The sequence below is a fragment of the Chlorocebus sabaeus genome, chromosome 22, assembly GCF_047675955.1.
Source record: "Chlorocebus sabaeus isolate Y175 chromosome 22, mChlSab1.0.hap1, whole genome shotgun sequence".
NCBI classification, from domain to species: Eukaryota; Metazoa; Chordata; class Mammalia; order Primates; family Cercopithecidae; genus Chlorocebus; species Chlorocebus sabaeus.
The window spans coordinates 87226461-87245793 of record NC_132925.1 but is presented as its reverse complement, the minus strand read 5'-3'; the positions used below and the strand labels follow the sequence as shown (position 1 = coordinate 87245793).

Sequence of the window (19333 nt, the reverse complement as noted above, 5' to 3'; positions counted from 1 at the left end):
AGGAATAAAAATGGCGGTGGCAGAGTAGGGGGCGCAGCTGCCAGCTCCGAGTTCAGACCCGCACTGGGGAGGCAGAGGGCGGGGCCGGGCCGACGCCACGTGGGCTGCCCTTCCCTTTTGGGCAGCCCCACCTCCAGAGCTGAGGCGCCTGCGCCAGCAGCTTCTGGCCCTGCTCGGCCTCAGGGAGCACGCGCACCCTACGTACTCTGATTGGCGGAACCTCACGCCCCCCGCTGCATTCTGATTGGCGGATCCGCCTTGCTTTAGGAGGTCGGCGCCCAGCTTTCCGGCACTCGTACGCGTACCGTACAGCGCTCGTTAGTAGCCCAGGCCGCCGTACACGGCGAGTACGGGCGGGGCGGCCTTGGCTGCGTCCGGGCGATCCAGTGCGTAGTTCCGCCATACCCATCTCCACGACCTCGGTCGAGCATGTTCACCAGGGCCCAGGTGAGACGGATTCTGCAGCGGGTGCCCGGGAAGCAGCGACTTGGCATCTACCGGTTCCTGCCCTTCTTTTTTGTCCTGGGAGGAACGATGGAGTGGATCATGATTAAAGTGCGCGTAGGCCAGGAGACCTTCTGTAAGTGAGGGGGTAGCAGTCTCTGCTTTCAGGAAGGCATGAGGCGTAGGGATCCGTTTTTCTGGGAAGTATTCTCAGATTGCAAAGTGCGCATTCCACTCAGAACACTGGGCAAGTGCAGTTCCATTCGCTTGGCAGTCAGGGCGGCCTGGCTCTCTTGTAGGCCGGGCACACTGGCGTCCAGCCTTGCGACCTTCCCTGCACTTAGAGGCGAGATCACGTGCTTCCAGCCCTCTCACGCCTGCCCTTCACCCGTGCCGGTGACATCGTTTGGGCCTAAGGAATAGACTTGCTCATAACAATCGTAGAAGGGGGTGGATATGAGGGGTCAGGGAAACTCCTGCTAAATAGCCATTTCACTTTGGACTCATCTGTCCAAACTCTGGAGGGAGCTGATCTGCCTGACTTTGCTGTTTACCACTGCCTTTACAGGGCAGTCATTGGCACCAGGTCTTTGGTCTGGGTCCAGATGATCAGCACTGTAAAGACAGTGGTAATGCCTGGCACTGCATTACTGAGCATTAACTCTGGACAGGCCAGTTCCTTTCAGGACTTCCCCAACCCCTCGGCCCTTTCTGCTTTGCCCCTCTCTTGAAACGCTATCGTTTGTGAATTGCCAATCCACATTTTAAAGAATTGTTACATTAGTGATTCCTAAAGATCCTTAGTCCTTCTATTCATCCATTCATTGATACTTAATGAGCATTCTTGAGGGGCTGTAATGAAAAAGGCAGAGGTGTCCCTTACCCCAGAAGAGCTCTAATGGGAAAGAAGATGATAAAGACAGTTACCACACGCAGTGATCAGTGCTGTGAGAAGGAAGTGGGAGGAACATAGGAATCTCGGTTGGGCGCATCAACTGGACTAGATGGTGCAGGGAAGGCTTCAGGAAGCAGCTACCAAGTAAAGTAGGACCTGAAGACTGAGTAGGTGTCAGTCAGATGAGGAGAAGGTGTGTGGAGTTGAAAGCATCTCCATGGCAGTGGTAGGAGCACTTGTGTGAGAGTATGCTGTGTGTTTGAGGGATTGAAGCAGATGAACAAAGTGGGGATGACTAGAAGGGTGCGTGGGCAGGGTGGCAAAGGGACTGGAGAATCAGGAATGGATCCCAAGGATTCATTTTAAGGAGAGGATTTAACATGTGGAGAATGGCTCCTTGTGGACAGATTGGTAGGAACAGTTACGCTGTATGGCTGTCTAGAGTTGAGACGGTGGCCTGGTCTAGGTTGGGGCAGAAAGGATGCCAAGAAGGGGTGGAAGTAAGAGACAGCCCAGAGGTAGTACTGACAGGGCATGGTGATTGAGTAGACTCAGGAGATGAGGAGTGGAGGCTTCTGGTGGGACACCTGGGGCAGGGGTGGTGCATTTCCTGAAGGTGCAGAACACAGGCAGGGCCATCCTGGGCACTATCTGGGACGTGATGAGGTAGATATGGTTATACAGAGCTGAAGCTCAGGAGGCAAATCTGGGCCAGAAATTGGGATTCGTGAACCATTCACAAGCAAATTGTGATGGAAGTCAAACCCTAACTTTTTTTTTTTTTTTGAGACAGAGTCTCGCTCTGTCGCCCAGGCTGGAGTGCAATGGCAAGCTCCGCCTCCCGGGTTTACGCCATTTTCCTGCCTCAGCCTCCAGAGTAGTTGGGACTACAGGCGCCCGCCACCTCGCCCGGCTAGTTTTTTGTATTTTTTAGTAGAGACGGGGTTTCACCGGGTTAGCCAGGATGGTCTCGATCTCCTGACCTCATGATCCGCCCATCTCGGCCTCCCAAAGTGCTGGGATTACAGGCTTGAGCCACCATGCCCGGCCAAACCCTAACATTTTAATTTAATTTAATTAATTAATTTTTTGAGACCGAGTTTTGCTCGTTGCCCAGGCTGGAGTGCAATGGTGCGATCTCGGCTCACCGCAACCTCTGCCTCCCAGGGTCAAGCGATTCTCTTGCCTCAGCCTCTGGAGTAGCTGGGATTACAGGTATGCGCCACCATGCCCAGCTAATTTTGTATTTTTAGTAGAGATGGGGTGTCTCCATGTTGGTCAGGCTGGTCTCGAACTCCTGACCTCAGGTGATCTGCCCACCTTGGCCTCCCAAAGTGCTGGGATTACAGGCGTGAGCCACTGTGCCTGGCCCAAACCCCAACATTTTAAGGGTAACTGAGAATGGCCAGAGAGGCAAGGAAGGAAACCAGGAGATTTGTTATCACAAAAGAAAAGAGGTTAAAGAAGTCTGGCTCTGTGAAGGGGAGGTAACCCCCTTCCTCTAGGAGAGACTGCAGGATATACAAATAATGATCTAGAAGGAGAGGGTGGAGAGAGGCTGGAGATACTGGACCCTTGAGGGTGGGAGAGGGTGGGACCAGAGCTGGGTGACAGGAGTAAGCCCTTGGAAGTTAGCTGGAAGAGTTCCTTATGATGACTTTCCTCTGTGAAGCAATAGAGGAAATGGCCATTAGGGGGTGGGTGAAGAAGAGTCAGGATCATGGCTGAGGAAACAGGATTGTCAGACACCTCAATGGACCCAGTTAGAGGCATCAATTGGCCCCTCAGTGCACAGCAAGCAGGGTGAAGCATGAAGCATGGGGAAGGGAGGAAGTTGGATTAATCAGTGGTTGGGGTTTTGAGGTTGTGTCAGGAAGTTAAGATACTGACAAGAGTATGAAAGAATTTTAGCTGATTTGCCAGGAGAGAGAACAAGAGGCAGCTGAGTGGGGAAGACAGGGGCGGTAGGCCTGGGGAAGAAACCTGAGGTCCAAGGACAAGAGGGCTGGAAAGGTAATGGCGGTTGTGGTATGAACAGAAATCCTTCAGAGGAGCCCTGCAAATGACTGGAAGATGTTGAAGGTGAAGGGGGCTGGGTAAGCTTCATCCCCATGGGTAACAGTGGTATCTGGGGAGAAGGCACAGGACAGGGGCAAGGAACCTGAGCTAGAGGCCAGCACTTTTGGTGACTGAAGGGGCATGATGGAGAGCAGGTGCCAAAGAAAGATGGTGGTAGACAAATGGCATGAGCCATGAAGGAAGATTTTTTTTTTTTTTTTTTTTTTGAGAGAGAGTCTTGCTCTGTCGCCCAGGCTGGAGTGTGGGGGCACGATCTTGGCTCACTACAACCTCTGCCTCTTGGGTTCAAGCGACTCTCCTGCCTCAGCCTCCCAAGTAGCTGGGACTATAGGTGCCTGCCACCACACCCGGCTAATTTTTGTATTTTTAGTAGCGACGGGGTTTCACCATATTGGCCAGGCTGGTCTCAAACTCCTGACCTTCGGCCTCCTGAAGTGCTGGGATTATAGGCATGAGCCACTGTGCCTGGCCTGGAAGAAGATTCTTTACATGAAGGTGGAGAATCAAAGGTCTGGCAAAGCAGCAGCTGGAACAAGGAAACTGATCTCCTCTCCCCACATGAAGGTTTCTGGGTATGGGAGAGGGAACATCAGAGAGCCAAGAGGCAAGAAATGCCTTTGAGGAGCCAGGTTTTAGTTAAGAAGGATGACTTCAGAGCACAGAATAGAAATTATGGGGGAGAAGGAAGTGAGGAAAAGCTTAAAACACTAAGAGATGTGCTAAGACGTGATTCTATCTTTCAAGACACTGACTTTTACTCTAAGTCTAGAACTCCATTATCATAGTCCTCATCTAACTCAAGTTTTAAGTTTATTTTGGCATTGAGTTAAATATTAATGCCAAGATTCAGAAGTAGGTGACAGACCTAGACTGTTGGTTAAATTACTCAGATTGTTTTAAATATGTTTCTTAAAAATCTAAGCAACTTTTTGTTTGATACAGATGATGTCTACCGTAGAAAAGCCTCAGAAAGACAGTATCAGAGAAGGCTGGAAGATGAATGAGACTGAACTTCAGCAGTCAATAAAGTCAATATGAATTTTTACTGTTGGTTTCAGTGCCTTTTAAAATGTACTTTTCAGATCTCTTGTTCTGACACAGCTTGTCCTTGATCAGCTGCACAATATTCCAATAACTGTCTTTGCAAAGAATTTTTATAGTTCTGTCTCTGCTTGAGTACTTCCCAAGTCACTGCAGGACAGCACTTGTGGGAAAATTATTTCCTCCTAAAACACTCACTCGATGAATCTAGTCCATGAAATATTTCTTAAAACAATTCAAGGATCAATCAGGATGCTTTTCAGTGAAGCCTGAATTGTTTTCGGCAACTTTGTTTTTAGGCAACTAATGATAACCTTATTTACTTTTTTGTAGAATTCAAATTAAATTATGGACACATTCTCTATTGCAAGATCATTTAAGCCAGGATAATTATGCAGGTTATATTTCTGCCAGCTACTAGACTATAAACTTTTTGCTAGGGTGGTGGAAATTCCTGATTGACTACGCATTTTTCAATGAACAGAAATATGCTCCTCCCTCGCTTGGCTCCACTAAATTGCGAGGACTGGACCTTCATGAGGACTCTGGGCAACAGGTTTCACGCTACTCTATGATGAAGATGCTGCTCTTCCATTCAGCTGCTAGAAACAGTTGCTCCTTCCATGAGAAAGTGAACCTACACAGCATAAGGCAATCCCAGACTTGAGCTAAATCAGAGGCTCAGTCTGTTGAGTGATTTGGCAATTTGACCCAGTGTAAGTTTGGATCAGCCTGGTAGAAAAAGCAGACACCTTTCCATGCTTGCGTAACCACATCTAACATCATTTCAAGCAAGAAAATATCTACATACTAAAGACTAAGTTTCAGAATAGTTTCTAACTATTGCACGAGAATAAAGCTGATGCTTAAGGCCACAGGGTATCCTCAAGTTAATGATCTCTGCCAAAAACATATCTCCTAATTTTTTCTAGAGATTTTTCTTCTAATTTTAGTCCACTTATGTTAGAACCAATTCAGTAAAGAAGAACCATTAACTACTCACATCTCATTAAAGCACTACCTACACTACAGTACAGCAAGCCCAGAGTCACAGCTGGGAGATGGCTTGAATGTGAAAGGCCAGTAATGACCTCTACTACCAGGGAGAGGACGGTGGTTCATCATATTCTCATGCCCAGTTGTGTCATCTGGGATTCCTGGTAAACCTAACCTGATAAACCATTTTTAGTGACTTGACTGCTGTATAAAAAGTATAGTATGATTCTCTCAATTATATGGCCATATTCCATGTTTGCCCTAATCCACCTTGTTTTAGGAGTTTGGTACATATAGAAAATATATCATACCTTTCACAAAGAATAACAGTAAACACTAATAAAACCATTGGCTAACTTCTGTGTCTGCTGTGGGTTCATTCCCTTGCCCATCCCCCCGCTTCTACCCCAGAGAACCATTAGACTGAATTTTGTGTTAGCCTTCCCTAGGGCTTTCCTCTCCATTTCTTTCTTTTTCTTCTTTCCATTAGAATGTTAATTTATTGAAGGACAACAGACTTTGAAAATGATGGCCAGGCTTGGTGGCTCAAGCCTGTAATCCAAGCACTTTGGGACGCTCAGGCCGGAGGATTGCTTGAGGCAAGGAGTTCAAGGCCAGCCTGGGCAAAACTCCGTCTCTATTAAAAGAAAAAAAAAAAAGGCCGGGTGCAGTGGCTCACACCTGTACTTTCAGCACTTTGGGTCGCCGAGGCAGGTAGATTACCTGAAGTCAGGAGTTTGAGACCAGTCTGACCAACACAGAAAAACCCCGTCTCTACTAAAAATATAAAATTAGCCGCGTGTGGTGGTGCATGCCTATAATCCCAGCTACTCAGGAGGCTGAGGCAGGAGAATCACTTGAACCTGGGAGGCAAATGCTGCGGTGAGCCGAGATTGCGCCATTGCACTCCAGCCTGGGCAACAAGAGTGAAACTCCATCTCAAAAAAAAAAAAAAAAGATTGGACAACTGACTTTTAGGCAGGTAGACTACCAAAGCAATTATTGTATTCAATGTAAGCAGGTTTTCAGAGCATATTAGTTAGGATGCTGTGAGTGAGAACTCATTTGTTAGCCAGGGTGCAAGCAAGCTTTTTTTGAGATAGGGTTTCACTGTTACCCAGGCTGGAGTGCAGTGGCATGATTATAGTTCATTGCAACCTTGAACTCTTGGACTCAAGCGATCTTTCTGCCTCAGCCTCCCAGGTAGCTGGGACTAGCTAGCTACCATGCCTGGCTAATTTTTAAATTTTTTGTAGACACAGAGTCTTGCTGTGTTAACTGGGCTGGTCTCAAAATCCTGGGCTTAAGCAGTGCTCCCACCTCAGCCTCCCAGTGTTGGGATTACAGGCATGAGCCACTGCACTCAGTTAAGGTATATAAGCTTTCAATTTTCCCTCAAAAAAAAAAAAAAATATATATATATATATATTTTTTTTTTCTAAATATATATATATATAGTCTCCCTCTGTTGCCCAGGCTGGAGTGCAGTGGCCAGATCTCAGCTCACTGCAAGCTCCGCCTCCTGGGTTTTACGCCATTCTCCTGCCTCAGCCTCCCGAGTAGCTGGGACTACAGGCACCCACCACCATGCCCAGCTAGTTTTTTTGTATTTTTTAAGTAGAGACGGGGTTTCACCGTGTTAGCCAGGATGGTCTCGATCTGACCTTGTGATCCGCCCGTCTCGGCCTCCCAAAGTGCTGGGATTACAGGCTTGAGCCACCGCGCCTGGCCTCAAAAATATTTTTAACTCTCCTACTAGGAATATGACTCTATCCTACTTATCAGACACTGAACTATTTAAGGGAACTTAAAGTGAGGCCAAGAGTAGTGGCTCATGTCTATAATCTCAGCACTTTGGGAGGCTGAGGTGGGAGGATTACCTGAGCCCAGGAGTTCAAGATTAACCTGGGCAACATGGTGAAACTGTCTCTACAAAAGTACAAAAATTTAGCCAGGCCTGGTGGTGTGCACCTATAGTCCCAGCTATTTGGGAGGCTGAGGTGAGAGATTTACCAGAGCCAGGAGGTCAAGACTACAATAAGTGTGATCCCAACACTGCACTCTAGCCTGGGCAATGGAGTGAGACCCTGTCTCCAACAAACAAACAAACAAACAAAAAGTGAAAAGAACTGCAGTACCACCAACTGTAAACTACAGGGCATAAATTTTAATAAATTTCAAGAACGATACTTATTTCAGAATGCTGAAAACCTGGTTAGGATTTATTGCTAGAACTCCACCTCCACTGTGGTGTTGGGGAAAGAACATGGGCTTTGGAATGTCACTTTATCATCTGAATTGATAGAGAAAGTACCTAATAATGGTAAAAGAGTATTACAGCCCAAAAACAAAAAAGAAAGAAAAAAAGCAGTGAATAAATGAGTTATTTTTGTTCATCTAGCAGTTCTATTTTGGAAGTCTTACCTACATCCCTGATGTGATATTTAATCTCCGTTTTTTTGTGTGTGTTTAAATTTTTCACACTGAATTAACTCTCTTTAAAAAAACATGCTCTTAGCCAGGCGCGGTGGCTCACGCCTGTAATCCCAGCACTTTGGGAGGCCGAGGCAGATGGATCACGAGGTCAGGAGATTGAGACCATCCTGGCTAACACGGTGAAAACCCTGTCTCTACTAAAAATACAAAAAAATTAGCCGGGTGTGGTGGCAGGTGCCTGTAGTCCCAGCTATTCAAGAGGCTGAGGCAGGAGAATGGCCTGAACCCGGGAGGCGGAGCTTGCAGTGAGGAGAGATCGCGCCACTGCGCTCCAGCCTGGGTGACGGAGCGAGACTCTATCTCAAAAAAAAAAATTACACACACACACACACTCTCTCTCTCTCTGTTGGACCCTGTTGTTTTCCAAAGTAATTTATCTCCTAGTAAAGCATATTAGTACTTAGTCTTCACACATGTATTAAATCTGGAGTTTCTTGTCTCATTTATGTGCTATCTGCAAGATATTAATACCATGAAATAGCCAAAACAGGGAAAAGGGACAGTCCATTAATTCGTTTAGTTCTGAACTTTCATTCAGGGACCTAGCATACTTCCAGGCTAAAAAGGAACAGAGGAGGCTGGGCGCGGTGGCTCATGCCTGTAATCCTAGTACTTTCAGAGGCTGAGGCAGGCAGATCACTTGAGGCCAGGAGTTTGAAACCAGCCTAGCCAATATGGAGAAACCCTGTCTCTATACTAAAAATACAAAAGTTAGCCAGGCATGGTGGCACATGCCGCAGTGAGCCGAGGTTGCACCACTGCACTCTAGCCTGGGCGACAGTGAGGTTCTGTCTCAAAACAAAACAAACAAACAAAAAAGTAACAGAGTAATAGCAATATTTGTATGCTCAGTGTTCAGATGGGATGTTTAGCTAAACATCAATGATTGTTCAAAAGATGCTCGGGGCACAGATGGCGGTACTATCCTAAATTCAGGAGAACAGAACCACAGGGATTTGCAAAGTGATATTAGAGGAAAACAGTTGGTTGACTTTACCAACACTTTCTATTAAAAGCGTGGTCATGTTTTAAGAGTTTATAAAGATGTTAAAGACACCTGGGCCACCTGTTTCTTCTGGCCACAGACAAGCTATTTGAAGTGGGCTCTACTGCTTTATGATAGAGGACATGCTTTCCTCACTTTCCGCCCTCAGTAACTCTCCAATTTTAATTTCAACCTGCATTTCTGCCCATGCTGAGGACATGTAGGAATTCCTTGACTGCCAGCCTGAGGCGTGGTGTGGGGCACTTCAGGCTGCAGTCTGACTAACTTTGGCTCTGTGTTAATGCAGCCTGAGCCCTGAACCAGAGGTCTGGACACTAACTTTCATCTCCACCTGTGGAGCTTTAGTCTCTTAAATTGGCAGTCACCATCCTTGTCAGCATAAAATCAGGGCTTGCAGGAGTTAAATCTGCTTGAAACTAACATCTGACACAACTTTAACAGAACAACCAAACCTGGTTAATCCAAATCACTTTGCAAACTCTGTATTTATTTGGATTAAAAAGCTTTAGATGAACAACAAAAAATGATACATACATGTTATAAGACTAGTTACCACGTAAACCTCAGATGATATGATACAGAAATTAGAATAAACCAAGTTTTAATCAGGTATGAAAACATTCAAGCTCAAAAGTCATCAACACCAATTTGGGGATTTTACAGAAATAGGTGCCCCTCTCAATTCTTCCTCATAGGAAGGGGAGAGTGGCTTAAAAAAACAACCAAAACAGTTAAAGGCCTTTTAAATCAGTTGGCTGACAAACATACTATTTTAAACCTATAGGTTCCCCTCTGTCCCCTGGTTCACAATATAAACAATTCTTCTCCACAGGAACTTACATTTTGAAAACATTTAGGCATTATACTTTCTAAGCCACATTACTACAGTTCCTAAAACTTATGAAAAAAAGATGTATAGTTTACTTGTACTTTCTTAAGTCAGAATGTTTTTTTTGGTTTTTCTTTTTTGAAGACGGCTGACCTCAAATCTTATATCCTAAATATTAATGGATATCTCCCAAGTTAATATACAGAAAAACATGATTCTAAAATAAATACATAGGCTTTTTAAAAAAAAAACTTAATTAGGGCCTGTCTAGTGGTGCCCTGGGCCAGTGCTGCACTGCTTTAGGGAAGCCCCTGGCTGAATCTATATTTCCTATAGCACCTCTAGGCACTGGGAAGGAGCCTGGAGGAGAGCTCTGGCTTCTAATGATCCACCTGACCCCCAGTGAAGAGTTTTTTTTAGAGGCTCCCCAAAGAAGTCTCATCCAGACTTTAAGGGAAATAAAATGAATGCATGAAATAAATAAATAATTTAACCACAACTAAATTTCATGTTCTTTGGTGTAATTCAAGGATGTCTAGAAACAAAAGAATCTGATTGCATTATACAGTCCATGATGATTCAGTTGCCCAAATAACCAGGAATTGAAGATTTATCTGACTCACTTTAACAATAAGGTATTGACACACTACTGCAATACATTTTTTAAAAATTCAATATTATTTAAAATACTTGATGCAAATTGAAATCCAGTGGTTGACTAAAGGCAATTAAGTTAAAGGGCCTCCTGTATTTAAAGTATCTAGATACAAGAGACTTTTTTCCATTCTACACTCTTTTGCCCTCATGATTTAATAAGTACAGTAATTAAACAACTGGGTACTGATTCATAGCAGATTAAAAGGAAAAAAGCATCCTCTGAGAGTGACTCTCTCAGCTTATAAACATCAGTGGAAGCTCTACCACAATGGCAATCACCCAGTTACTATAACGCAGGTTTCAAAAACATGCCGCCAAGTGAAATAATGTTCCTACTGTCTGCCATCCTATGCTGCCTTCAAATGTTTATTATAGGGTCATATAAGAAAGACAGGGTCACCAAACCCAAGTGTTTGGGATCTGTAATGGTCTTTCTAGTGAGCATTTTATTAAATTATGATTCCCTTCTCCTGTCATTCAAAAGCACAAGCTAAATTTAAAAAATATTTTAGAAAGTATTAAATTTCTGGTTGAGAATTACAACAATATTGAAACTTAAAAGAAAAAAATACATCTGATAATGAGGAAATCAAGAATACTAAAACATACTTGTAAAAAATAAAGTAGAAGGCAATCAATCTACTCGTTCACAATTATGCTTCTTACACAGCTCATATCTAGTTATACACTCTCTTCCCCATGTTAGGTTAGGTGTTATGTTTAAAAATAAATCACCTCCATGCATACCTTAATGCTTTCTTCAAGATGAACTTCAATGTTTTTCAATGTAACAGGTTTAAAATGTTAAATCATCTGAAATTTATAGGCATAAATTGTGAATTCATTATAAATATATCAAAATACCCTTAAACGTACCTGCCTAGACTAAACATACCTCAGGGTTGTGCACTTGTTCTGCAAAAATTACTGACACCATAGTCCAATTCACAGATGTCTAACTCAGCACAATCGAAAAAGTGCTTTTCCCCCTCCTGGTGTCCAGGAGGTACATTAGCTGCAGACAGATGCACAACACTGATTACATATTTCTGTAGTGAGCCTCTGAGTTAATAGAGCAAATGTGCCGTGTCTATTAAACATCTAAAACCTAAATAACCACCTTTCAAAGAAAGCACTTCATCTGTAAGAAACAGCTTTTGCAGAAAGTGGCTTAAGATTTTCAGGCACATGAAACAAACACAAATATACTCCCCTCTCTAAGATGTAAACTAGGACAAACTTCACATTTCATTATCAATTTAAACTAATCTGTAAACTCTTGTGTGTGTGTTTTTTTTCATTTTGTTCTTTTATATATATATAAAAAAAACCCCAAACCAAAAAAACAAAAACCCCAAGCCAAGACAAAACCTCTAATGGTTTCAGTTCCATGGCAACAAGTAAAAAGATAAAACTCCAAGTCTACATATACAACCAATTATGAAACTGGTTTTAAACGAAGGAAACATATGCAAAAAAATCTTTGTGTATTTGATAAAGTCAACTTAATATAACAAACAAATTGAAATAGCTTATTAAAAGTGTCCTTATATAAAAATGGCCTTGTGATGTACAGTAAAATGCAATAAAAATTATCTTCCTTTGTTCCTTCCCCCCACCCCCAGTAACTAAAATGGCTACTGTTCCACAACTCTTTATGCTTCTATATAAAAGAAACGTAATGATGTGATTAAACATTTTCTAGGTTGTATGCTTGGCGAATGTTGAGGGTGTCCCGGAGCATCAAATCTCGAAGGCGCCAGAGGGCATCTGCCATGGTGGTGTGGGCCCCTTTGCTTTTCAGCCAGTGAGAGGGTAGGCGGCTCTCCTGTTCCTTTGACAAATGGACGTCACGTCTTCGAGCTGAAAATTAAAGTACAGAGAGACAGAAATTTCCCTCAATTCTAAGATCTGACAGACTTATTAAAACACAAAATATTGAATATTTATCAAATATTATGAATTTTAACTGCAGAATATTTCCAGGCACATTTCTTGTATCATTTTACTAGGCACTAAAAAATCTGATCATACAATTTTTTTTTTTTTTTTTTTTTTGAGATAGGGTCTCACTCTGTTGCCCTGGCTGGAGTGCAGTGGTGTGATCTCAGCTCACTGCAACCTCTACCTCCTGGGTTCAAGCGATTCTTCTGCCTCCAGAGTAGCTGGGATTACAGGAATCTGCCACCATGCCTGGCTGATTTTTGTATTTTTAGTAGAGACACGGTTTCACCATGTTGGCCAGGCTGGTCTCAAACTCCTGACCTCAGGTGATCCACGCACCTTGGCCTCCCAAAGTACTGGGATTACAGGTGTGAGCCACTGTGCCCAGCCTGATGATTATTTTTTTGTGGGCATCCCTTATATTTAATAATTACTTCAATGTTAACGAAAATTCCTAAAAAGGTAAACGTGAAGAAAGGGAAAACATACCTTCTACTCAAAAGAAATGAAATGAAATGAAATACCCAAAGTTGGTTTAGAAATCAAGAACAAGTAGAAACTTCCAACCTTCTCTCCAGAAACTACACAAGTACTTCAGTACATACTGAAAATACACAAGTATGCTGAACTAAATGAATAACCTAAAAGGTTTCTAATATTTTTCTTCCTTTTGTTAAACTGAGGTAAAATAGTTTTCTTTTTTTTTTTTTTTTTTTAAGACAGAGTCTTATTCTGTCCCTCAGGCTGGAGTGCAGTGGTGTGATCTTGGCTCACTGCAACCTCCACCTTCCGGGTTGGGTTCAAGTGATTCTCGTGCCTCAGCCTCCTAAGTAGCTGGGATTACAGGCGCCAGACACCACGCCCAGCTAATTTTTGCATTTTTAGTAGAGATGGGATTTCACCATGTTGGCCAGGCTGGTCTTGATCTCCCGACCTCAAGTGATCCACCCGCCTCAGCCTCCCAAAGTGCTGGGATTACAGGTGTGAGCCACCGCTCCTGGCCCTCATCTGGCTAATTTTTAATTTTTTTGTAGAGACAGGGTCTTGCCATGTTGCCCAGGCTAGTCTCAAACTCATGAACTCAATCGATCTGTCCACTTCAGCCTTCCAAAGTGGGAGCCACTGTGCCTGGCCAATCATTTTTAATTTACCCAATGCATCTATACTAATGTCCAAACGCCTGAAAAAAAAAAAAGAGAATATACTTAAAAAGATGGCAGTGACGTTTATGAGAAAACTAGGCTTTGAAATTTGGCCAAAAAAACCCATTTTTAGGCAGGGCGCCGTGACTCACGCCTATAATCCCAGCTCTTTGGGAAGCCGAGGTGAGTGGATCACCTGAGGTCAGGAGTTCGAGACCAGCCTGACCAAAATGGTGAAACCCCATCTCTACTAAAAATAAAAAAATTAGCCGGGCGTGGTGGTGAGCACTTGTAATTCCAGCTGCTCAGGAGGCTAACGCACAAGAATCGCTTGAACCTGGGGGTTGGAGGTTGCAGTGAGCCGAAACTGTAGCAGTGTACTCCAGCCTGGGTGACAGAGTGAGACTGTCTCAAAAATAAAAACAAAACAAAAATCCAAAAACCATTTTCAGGACAGGCACAGTGCCTCACGCCTGTAATCCCAGCACTTTTGAGAGGCCGAGGTGGGTGGATCACTTGAGGTCAAGAGTTTGAGATCAGCATGGCCGATATGGTGAAACCTCACCTCTATTAAAAATATAAAAATTAGTCAGGTGAGGTGGCACGTGCCTGTAATCCCAGCTACTGGGGAGGCTGAGGCAGGAGAATCACTTGAACCTGGGAGGTGGAGACTGCAGTGAGCCAAGACCGTGCTACTGCACTCCAGCCAGGGCAACAGAGCGAGACCCTGTCTCAAAAACAGAACAAACCGGCCGGGCGCGGTGGCTCAAGCCTGTAATCCCAGCACTTTGGGAGGCCGAGACGGGCGGATCACGAGGTCAGGAGATCGAGACCATCCTGGCTAACACGGTGAAACCCCGTCTCTACTAAAAAATACAAAAAAAACTAGCCGGGTGAGATGGCGGGCGCCTGTAGTCCCAGCTACTCGGGAGGCCGAGGCAGGAGAATGGCGTAAACCCGGGAGGCGGAGCTTGCAGTGAGCTGAGATCCGGCCACTGCACTCCAGCCTGGGCGACAGAGCAAGACTCCGTCTCAAAAAAAAAAAAAAAAAAAAAAAAAAAACAGAACAAACCATTTTCAGTGTGTTATGTCAACACGCAAAGAAACTCAAAACCATTTATGAAATATATAATTTATTTTAATTGTATAACAAAAAGGGGTGTTTATTGTATGATATAATATGCTAACAGCAGTGAGACAGCTTTGAGAAAACATGTATTTCACAAAGGTTTATTTAGAAGGAATCTCCTTACCTGCCAGTGTCTGATCCCACTTGCTAATGCTGTTGGACTCGGCACTGAGTCCTTCAATATATTTCAGGTAGGCCTCTGAGTGAAGAAGCCGCTGGGTCTTTGGTGGGGGAGCTACAAACATGGGTGTTGTTGGCTGCTGTATGACAGGGGGTCCAGCTGGATGTGGGCCGGGATATGGAGGTGGTGCTTGCTGCCCTGGAGGCCCCAAAACTCCCACCTGAAAGAGTACAGGACCACATGGTGAGGCAGAAAGAGACTGCACATGTTCTGAGAAGGAGGATAACTCGAATTCTGTCAAGTCCTAGAAAATCAAACTGGGAAGCTCACCTGTTGTCCATATGGACTTCCACCCGGTGCTGGAGTCCCTACCATAGGGGCCACTCCTTGGTTCATCACACCTGTAATTCAGAATGCAATGGCACAGTTAGAGGCTCTGGGTTGAAATGACTGAAAAACTACTGTCTGATAAGAATGATGTCATTTATAATTCAAACTTATGTACCTCTGCCCTTGAATCTTTGTAGCTAGGAATCCTAAGCACCCCAACAGGATTTGAAGAGAAAGTTGTTTTGTTTCTAGGTACTTAAAGTATAATACTAGAACAATCTGTCAGATGTATATCAATTATGGCTTAGAAATGATTTGAACCTTGCATAAAATTCTAGTATTTCTCTAGGTAAGCTATTGTCAGAATATACCTCTACATTCAAGAATATACCTCTACATTTCTTCTGACAACACATTCTCCTGCAACTGAAGCCTGTATTTAATTTCAGCAGAAATGGCACTGGAATCAGGCTCAGCAGTAGGCAATGTGCTAGGACAGTAGGGACACAAGGGAAGAGGCTGTGGAAGTGTATAGTTAAATGAGCTTTGTGAAGGTTGAAGGCACAGCCTTGCAATCTCCTCCCAGACCATTAGGAGCTGGTTCTAACTGGAGTCACTAGTGTTGGCAGAGAGAGAACATTTCCATCTGATAGAGTAGCACTCTGAAAAGGAATCATCTGAAGTGAAGTAACCTTGTTGCTATCACTTTATATGCAAAATGACAAAGGAACAGAAAGACTTTATGGCCCTACTAGATTTGTACTATGTCCCTGATAGTAATTTTGTAAGCTTCCCTCAGTGAATGCTCACGAGCAATTGTTGTCTCACAGGCACAGCTGATAATAATGAGATGTCCTAAATTTAGGGTCAGAGGCTCTTTTGATTTCAGGGTGCATATCTGCTATTCTGATAAAATACAGAAATAGGCAAGGGATCCAGTTCATTAAAAACAAATAAATAAACCTAAAACTGTGGTGAACTGTTCTTGAAAACTTAAACAAATCCTGCTGGCTGTGTAGAAGAATTGAGAGGAGGTAACTTCATAGTGTATAGTCCCTTCGGATTAAAAATCGTGATATTCTGTCCAGGCAGGAGCAGCTCCTCATTCTAAAGTTCAGAACTGTTTCACGAATTTGCATGTCATCCTTGCCCCATGCTCTTCTCCATATTGTTCCAATTTTAGTGTATGTGCTGCTGAAGCGAGCACCAAGGTTCAGAATTGTTAAATGCCACTTCCAGGAAGCGTAAGAGAGCCTCTTATTTGTTAGAAAATAACAAGTAAAAAAGCTTCTGTTTAAAAAGCAGAGAGTTTTATATTCCAAGTACCCAGATATCCACTCGGATCACCAAAGTAGGATCCTGATGATTATTCGTGAATGAATGAAGAGGTTGTGGTGGGTAAGCTGGTGCTCCAGCAATATATTATTAACCTCTGTGTCCATCACCTCCTTGTGCCCAGGACACTCACCCACCTTAGACTCCAAAACACAGTGTGGCTCCCTAAACTGTGTAAATCATTGCTTTGCAGGGCAGCACAAACAAATCAGCAAACTCTTCTGCTTCCTCTATTGACAAATGCCATGCCGGGGCAGCTGGTGAGAATGTGAGCTGAGTCACCACAAGAGCTCAATGAATCCCCTACTCCTCTAAGCCTGCTCAGACATGTGCATTCGTAGGCACTAATGGGGGACTTCCCTGACTCCTTCTTCTTTTTTTTTTATTTAAGTAAAATAGATACGGGGTTTCACCATGTTGCCCACTGGTCTTGAACTCCTGAGCTCAAAGCAATCCTCCCACTTCAGCCTCAAAAAGTGTCCGGTCATGCCTCCTCAATTCTTTTTTTTTTTTGAGACGGAGTCTCGCTCTGTCGCCCAGGCTGGAGTGCAGTGGCTGGATCTCAGCTCACTGCAAGCTCCGCCTCCTGGGTTTACGCCATTCTCCTGCCTCAGCCTCCCGAGTAGCTGGGACTACAGGCGCCCGCCACCTCGCCCGGCTAGTTTTTTTTTTTTTGTATTTTTTTTAGTAGAGATGGGGTTTCACCGGGTTAGCCAGGATGGTCTCGATCTCCTGACCTCGTGATCCGCCCGTCTCGGCCGCCCAAAGTGCTGGGATTACAGGCTTGAGCCACCGCGCCCGGCCATGCCTCCTCAATTCTAAGCAGGTGTGTTGGGCTTCCCTCAAATTGAATTTAGAATTTCAGGAAGGGGGAAAGGAAGACAGCTATGTCCCAACACCCACCAAAAGACATCTGCAACCTAGAGGGTACTGGTGTTAGACATGGCTCCCACCAAGCGCACCCAGAAGGTGTCAACTCCAGCCTGGTCTTACTGGCTCAGTGATGCCCTGTGTCAAGGTGAGAGGGCAAAAAATTAAGGCCAAGTCTACCTGCTACATGGGAACATTTACCTTATGACTGACTCCTGCTGCAACAGCAATTCACACAGTCCACTGTTTTCATATGAAGCACCTAACCCTACAAACACTTCCTCCTCTGGGAACACCTGGAGCAAATGCTTCTGTGGAATTATGGCTATATTCTAAGCAACACTCACAAAGAGTGTGGCTGGAGGCTCCAGACCAGGCCACCAAGTTTGCTCACCCTGCACACTGCTGGGTGCATGATCCAAAGCATCATTTGGTACCCTGCAAAACCCTATCACTGGTAGGTCCAACACTGGTACAAGCAAATTTAACAAGTTTCCACCCACATTTTACCATCTGGGTTGGGCCCTTAGTTGATGTTTTAGGTAATGGACCAAATGCTTTCTGAGTCTTCCAAAGGTCACATTCCCTCCATCCAGATTACTAGCTAAGAGTTCTTTTGCAGATGATGGCAATTGATATGGGAACATGTGATTTTCCTTTCATTCAGGTTTTCTTTAAAATAATCTTTCAACTTGCTAATTCACATTTTAAAGTGAAAATGAATATAGCTATTTCTGGAATCCATTTATATATTTCTATGTAAAAGAACTTCTAAGCTTCTGTTGACAGACAAACCAATATCTACAGCTGGGGGGTAGGCTAGGCTGTTCTTTAATGTCAGGCTTTTTTTTTTGAGACAGGGTCTCACTCTGTCACTCAGGCTGGAGTGCAGTGGTGCGATCACCACTCACTGTAGCCTCAGTCTCCCCAGGCTCAGGTAATTCTCCCACCTCAGCCTCCTGAGTAGCTGGGACTACAGGCACATGCACCACACCTGGCTAATTTTTCCCTTTTTTTTTTTGAGACGGAGTCTTGTTGTCGCTCAGGCTGGAGTGTAGTGGTGCAATCTCGGCTCACTGCAACATCTGCCTCCCGGGTTCAAGTGATTCTTCTGCCTCAGCCTCTCGAGTAGCTGGGACTACAGGCGTCCCCCAACTACACCCAGCTACTTTTGTATTTTTAGTAGAGACAGGGTTTCACCATATTAGTCAGGCTGGTCTCGAACTCCTGATCTCAAGTGATCCGCCCACCTTGGCCTCCCAAAGTGCTGGGATTACAGGCATGAGCCACCATGCCCGGCCTAACACCTGGCTAATTTTTATAGAGATGGGGTCTCACCAGGTTGCCCAGGCTGGTCTTGAACTCCTGGGCTCAAGTGATCCACCTTCCTCTCTCTCTGAAAGTGCTGGGATTACAGGCATGAGCCACTACACCCAGCATATCATGCCTCTTAGGGAACTTACATACAGAAAACTATTTCAGTGAAAATTCATTCCCTCCCTGCTTTTTGTTCCTAAGGCAGACTGAGTGAAAGATTTCTGAAGAGTTCTACATTAGCAGCTCTGCAATCCCCTTAGAAAGGCTGCTTGAGGAGCCTGGAAGGAGATGGAACAATACTCTATACCCTGTGAGATAAGAATTGCACCAGAGGGAGAAATGCAACTCAGGGTCAAAAAGTGCTTTTATATGTTACTCTGAACTAGCAATTTGGGAAACTTCATTCACTGATAAGAGGGCACAGCCTTTTAGACTGTCTGGCTTTTCAAGGACATGTCAAATTAGTTGAATGGTTATCAATAGAGTATGCCTCTTGTCCCTTGGTTTGCTGAGTCTGGCCTCCACCATGTGTCCTGTGCTGCTGCCAGCAGCCAGGTGCACAAGGGCACAAGTGCTGGGCCACCTGCTCAATGCACAGGACATGCCCTGCTGCTGACACCCTTGGGATTCTCAGGGAGGGGAGGCCTGGCCACAGTGGGCCACGGGTGCCTCCTGGAACAACTGGTTGAAAGAGGAAAAAGA

General features: G+C 44.5%; 2 protein-coding genes and 1 pseudogene across 51 annotated transcripts in view; 1 reads left to right on the top strand and 2 right to left on the bottom strand.

Annotated features, from left to right (window-relative positions):
* Window positions 1–244: 244 nt before the first annotated feature.
* UQCC5 (ubiquinol-cytochrome c reductase complex assembly factor 5) lies at window positions 245–4463 on the top strand. The gene is made up of 2 exons (XM_007984508.3): window positions 245–580; window positions 4361–4463. The coding sequence occupies exons 1-2, from the start codon at window positions 430–432 to the stop codon at window positions 4420–4422; spliced, it is 213 nt and encodes a 70-aa protein (XP_007982699.1). The 5' UTR covers window positions 245–429; the 3' UTR covers window positions 4423–4463.
* Window positions 4464–9423: 4960 nt separating this feature from the next.
* Window positions 9424–19333, bottom strand: part of PBRM1 (polybromo 1) — a 145719-nt gene continuing 135809 nt past the window's right edge. For all 50 annotated transcript variants that reach the window (XM_038003822.2, XM_038003824.2, XM_038003832.2 and 47 more), the window contains 3 exons: window positions 15110–15180; window positions 14783–14999; window positions 9424–12306 (listed from right to left, as the gene is read on the bottom strand). In XM_038003822.2, the coding sequence (XP_037859750.1) occupies window positions 12134–12306; window positions 14783–14999; window positions 15110–15180 (461 nt within the window). In that variant the 3' untranslated portion in view covers window positions 9424–12133. The remainder of the gene's footprint in view (window positions 12307–14782; window positions 15000–15109; window positions 15181–19333) is intronic.
* On the bottom strand, window positions 16219–16316 carry LOC119626025 (U6 spliceosomal RNA; annotated as a pseudogene).

Coding starts and splice junctions, on each gene's coding strand:
- UQCC5 (XM_007984508.3), top strand. CDS start 430: ATGTTCACCAGGGCCCAGGTGAGACGGATTCTGCAGCGGGTGCCCGGG. Junction 581..4,360: donor CGTAGGCCAGGAGACCTTCT/GTAAGTGAGGGG, acceptor TGTTTGATACAG/ATGATGTCTACCGTAGAAAA.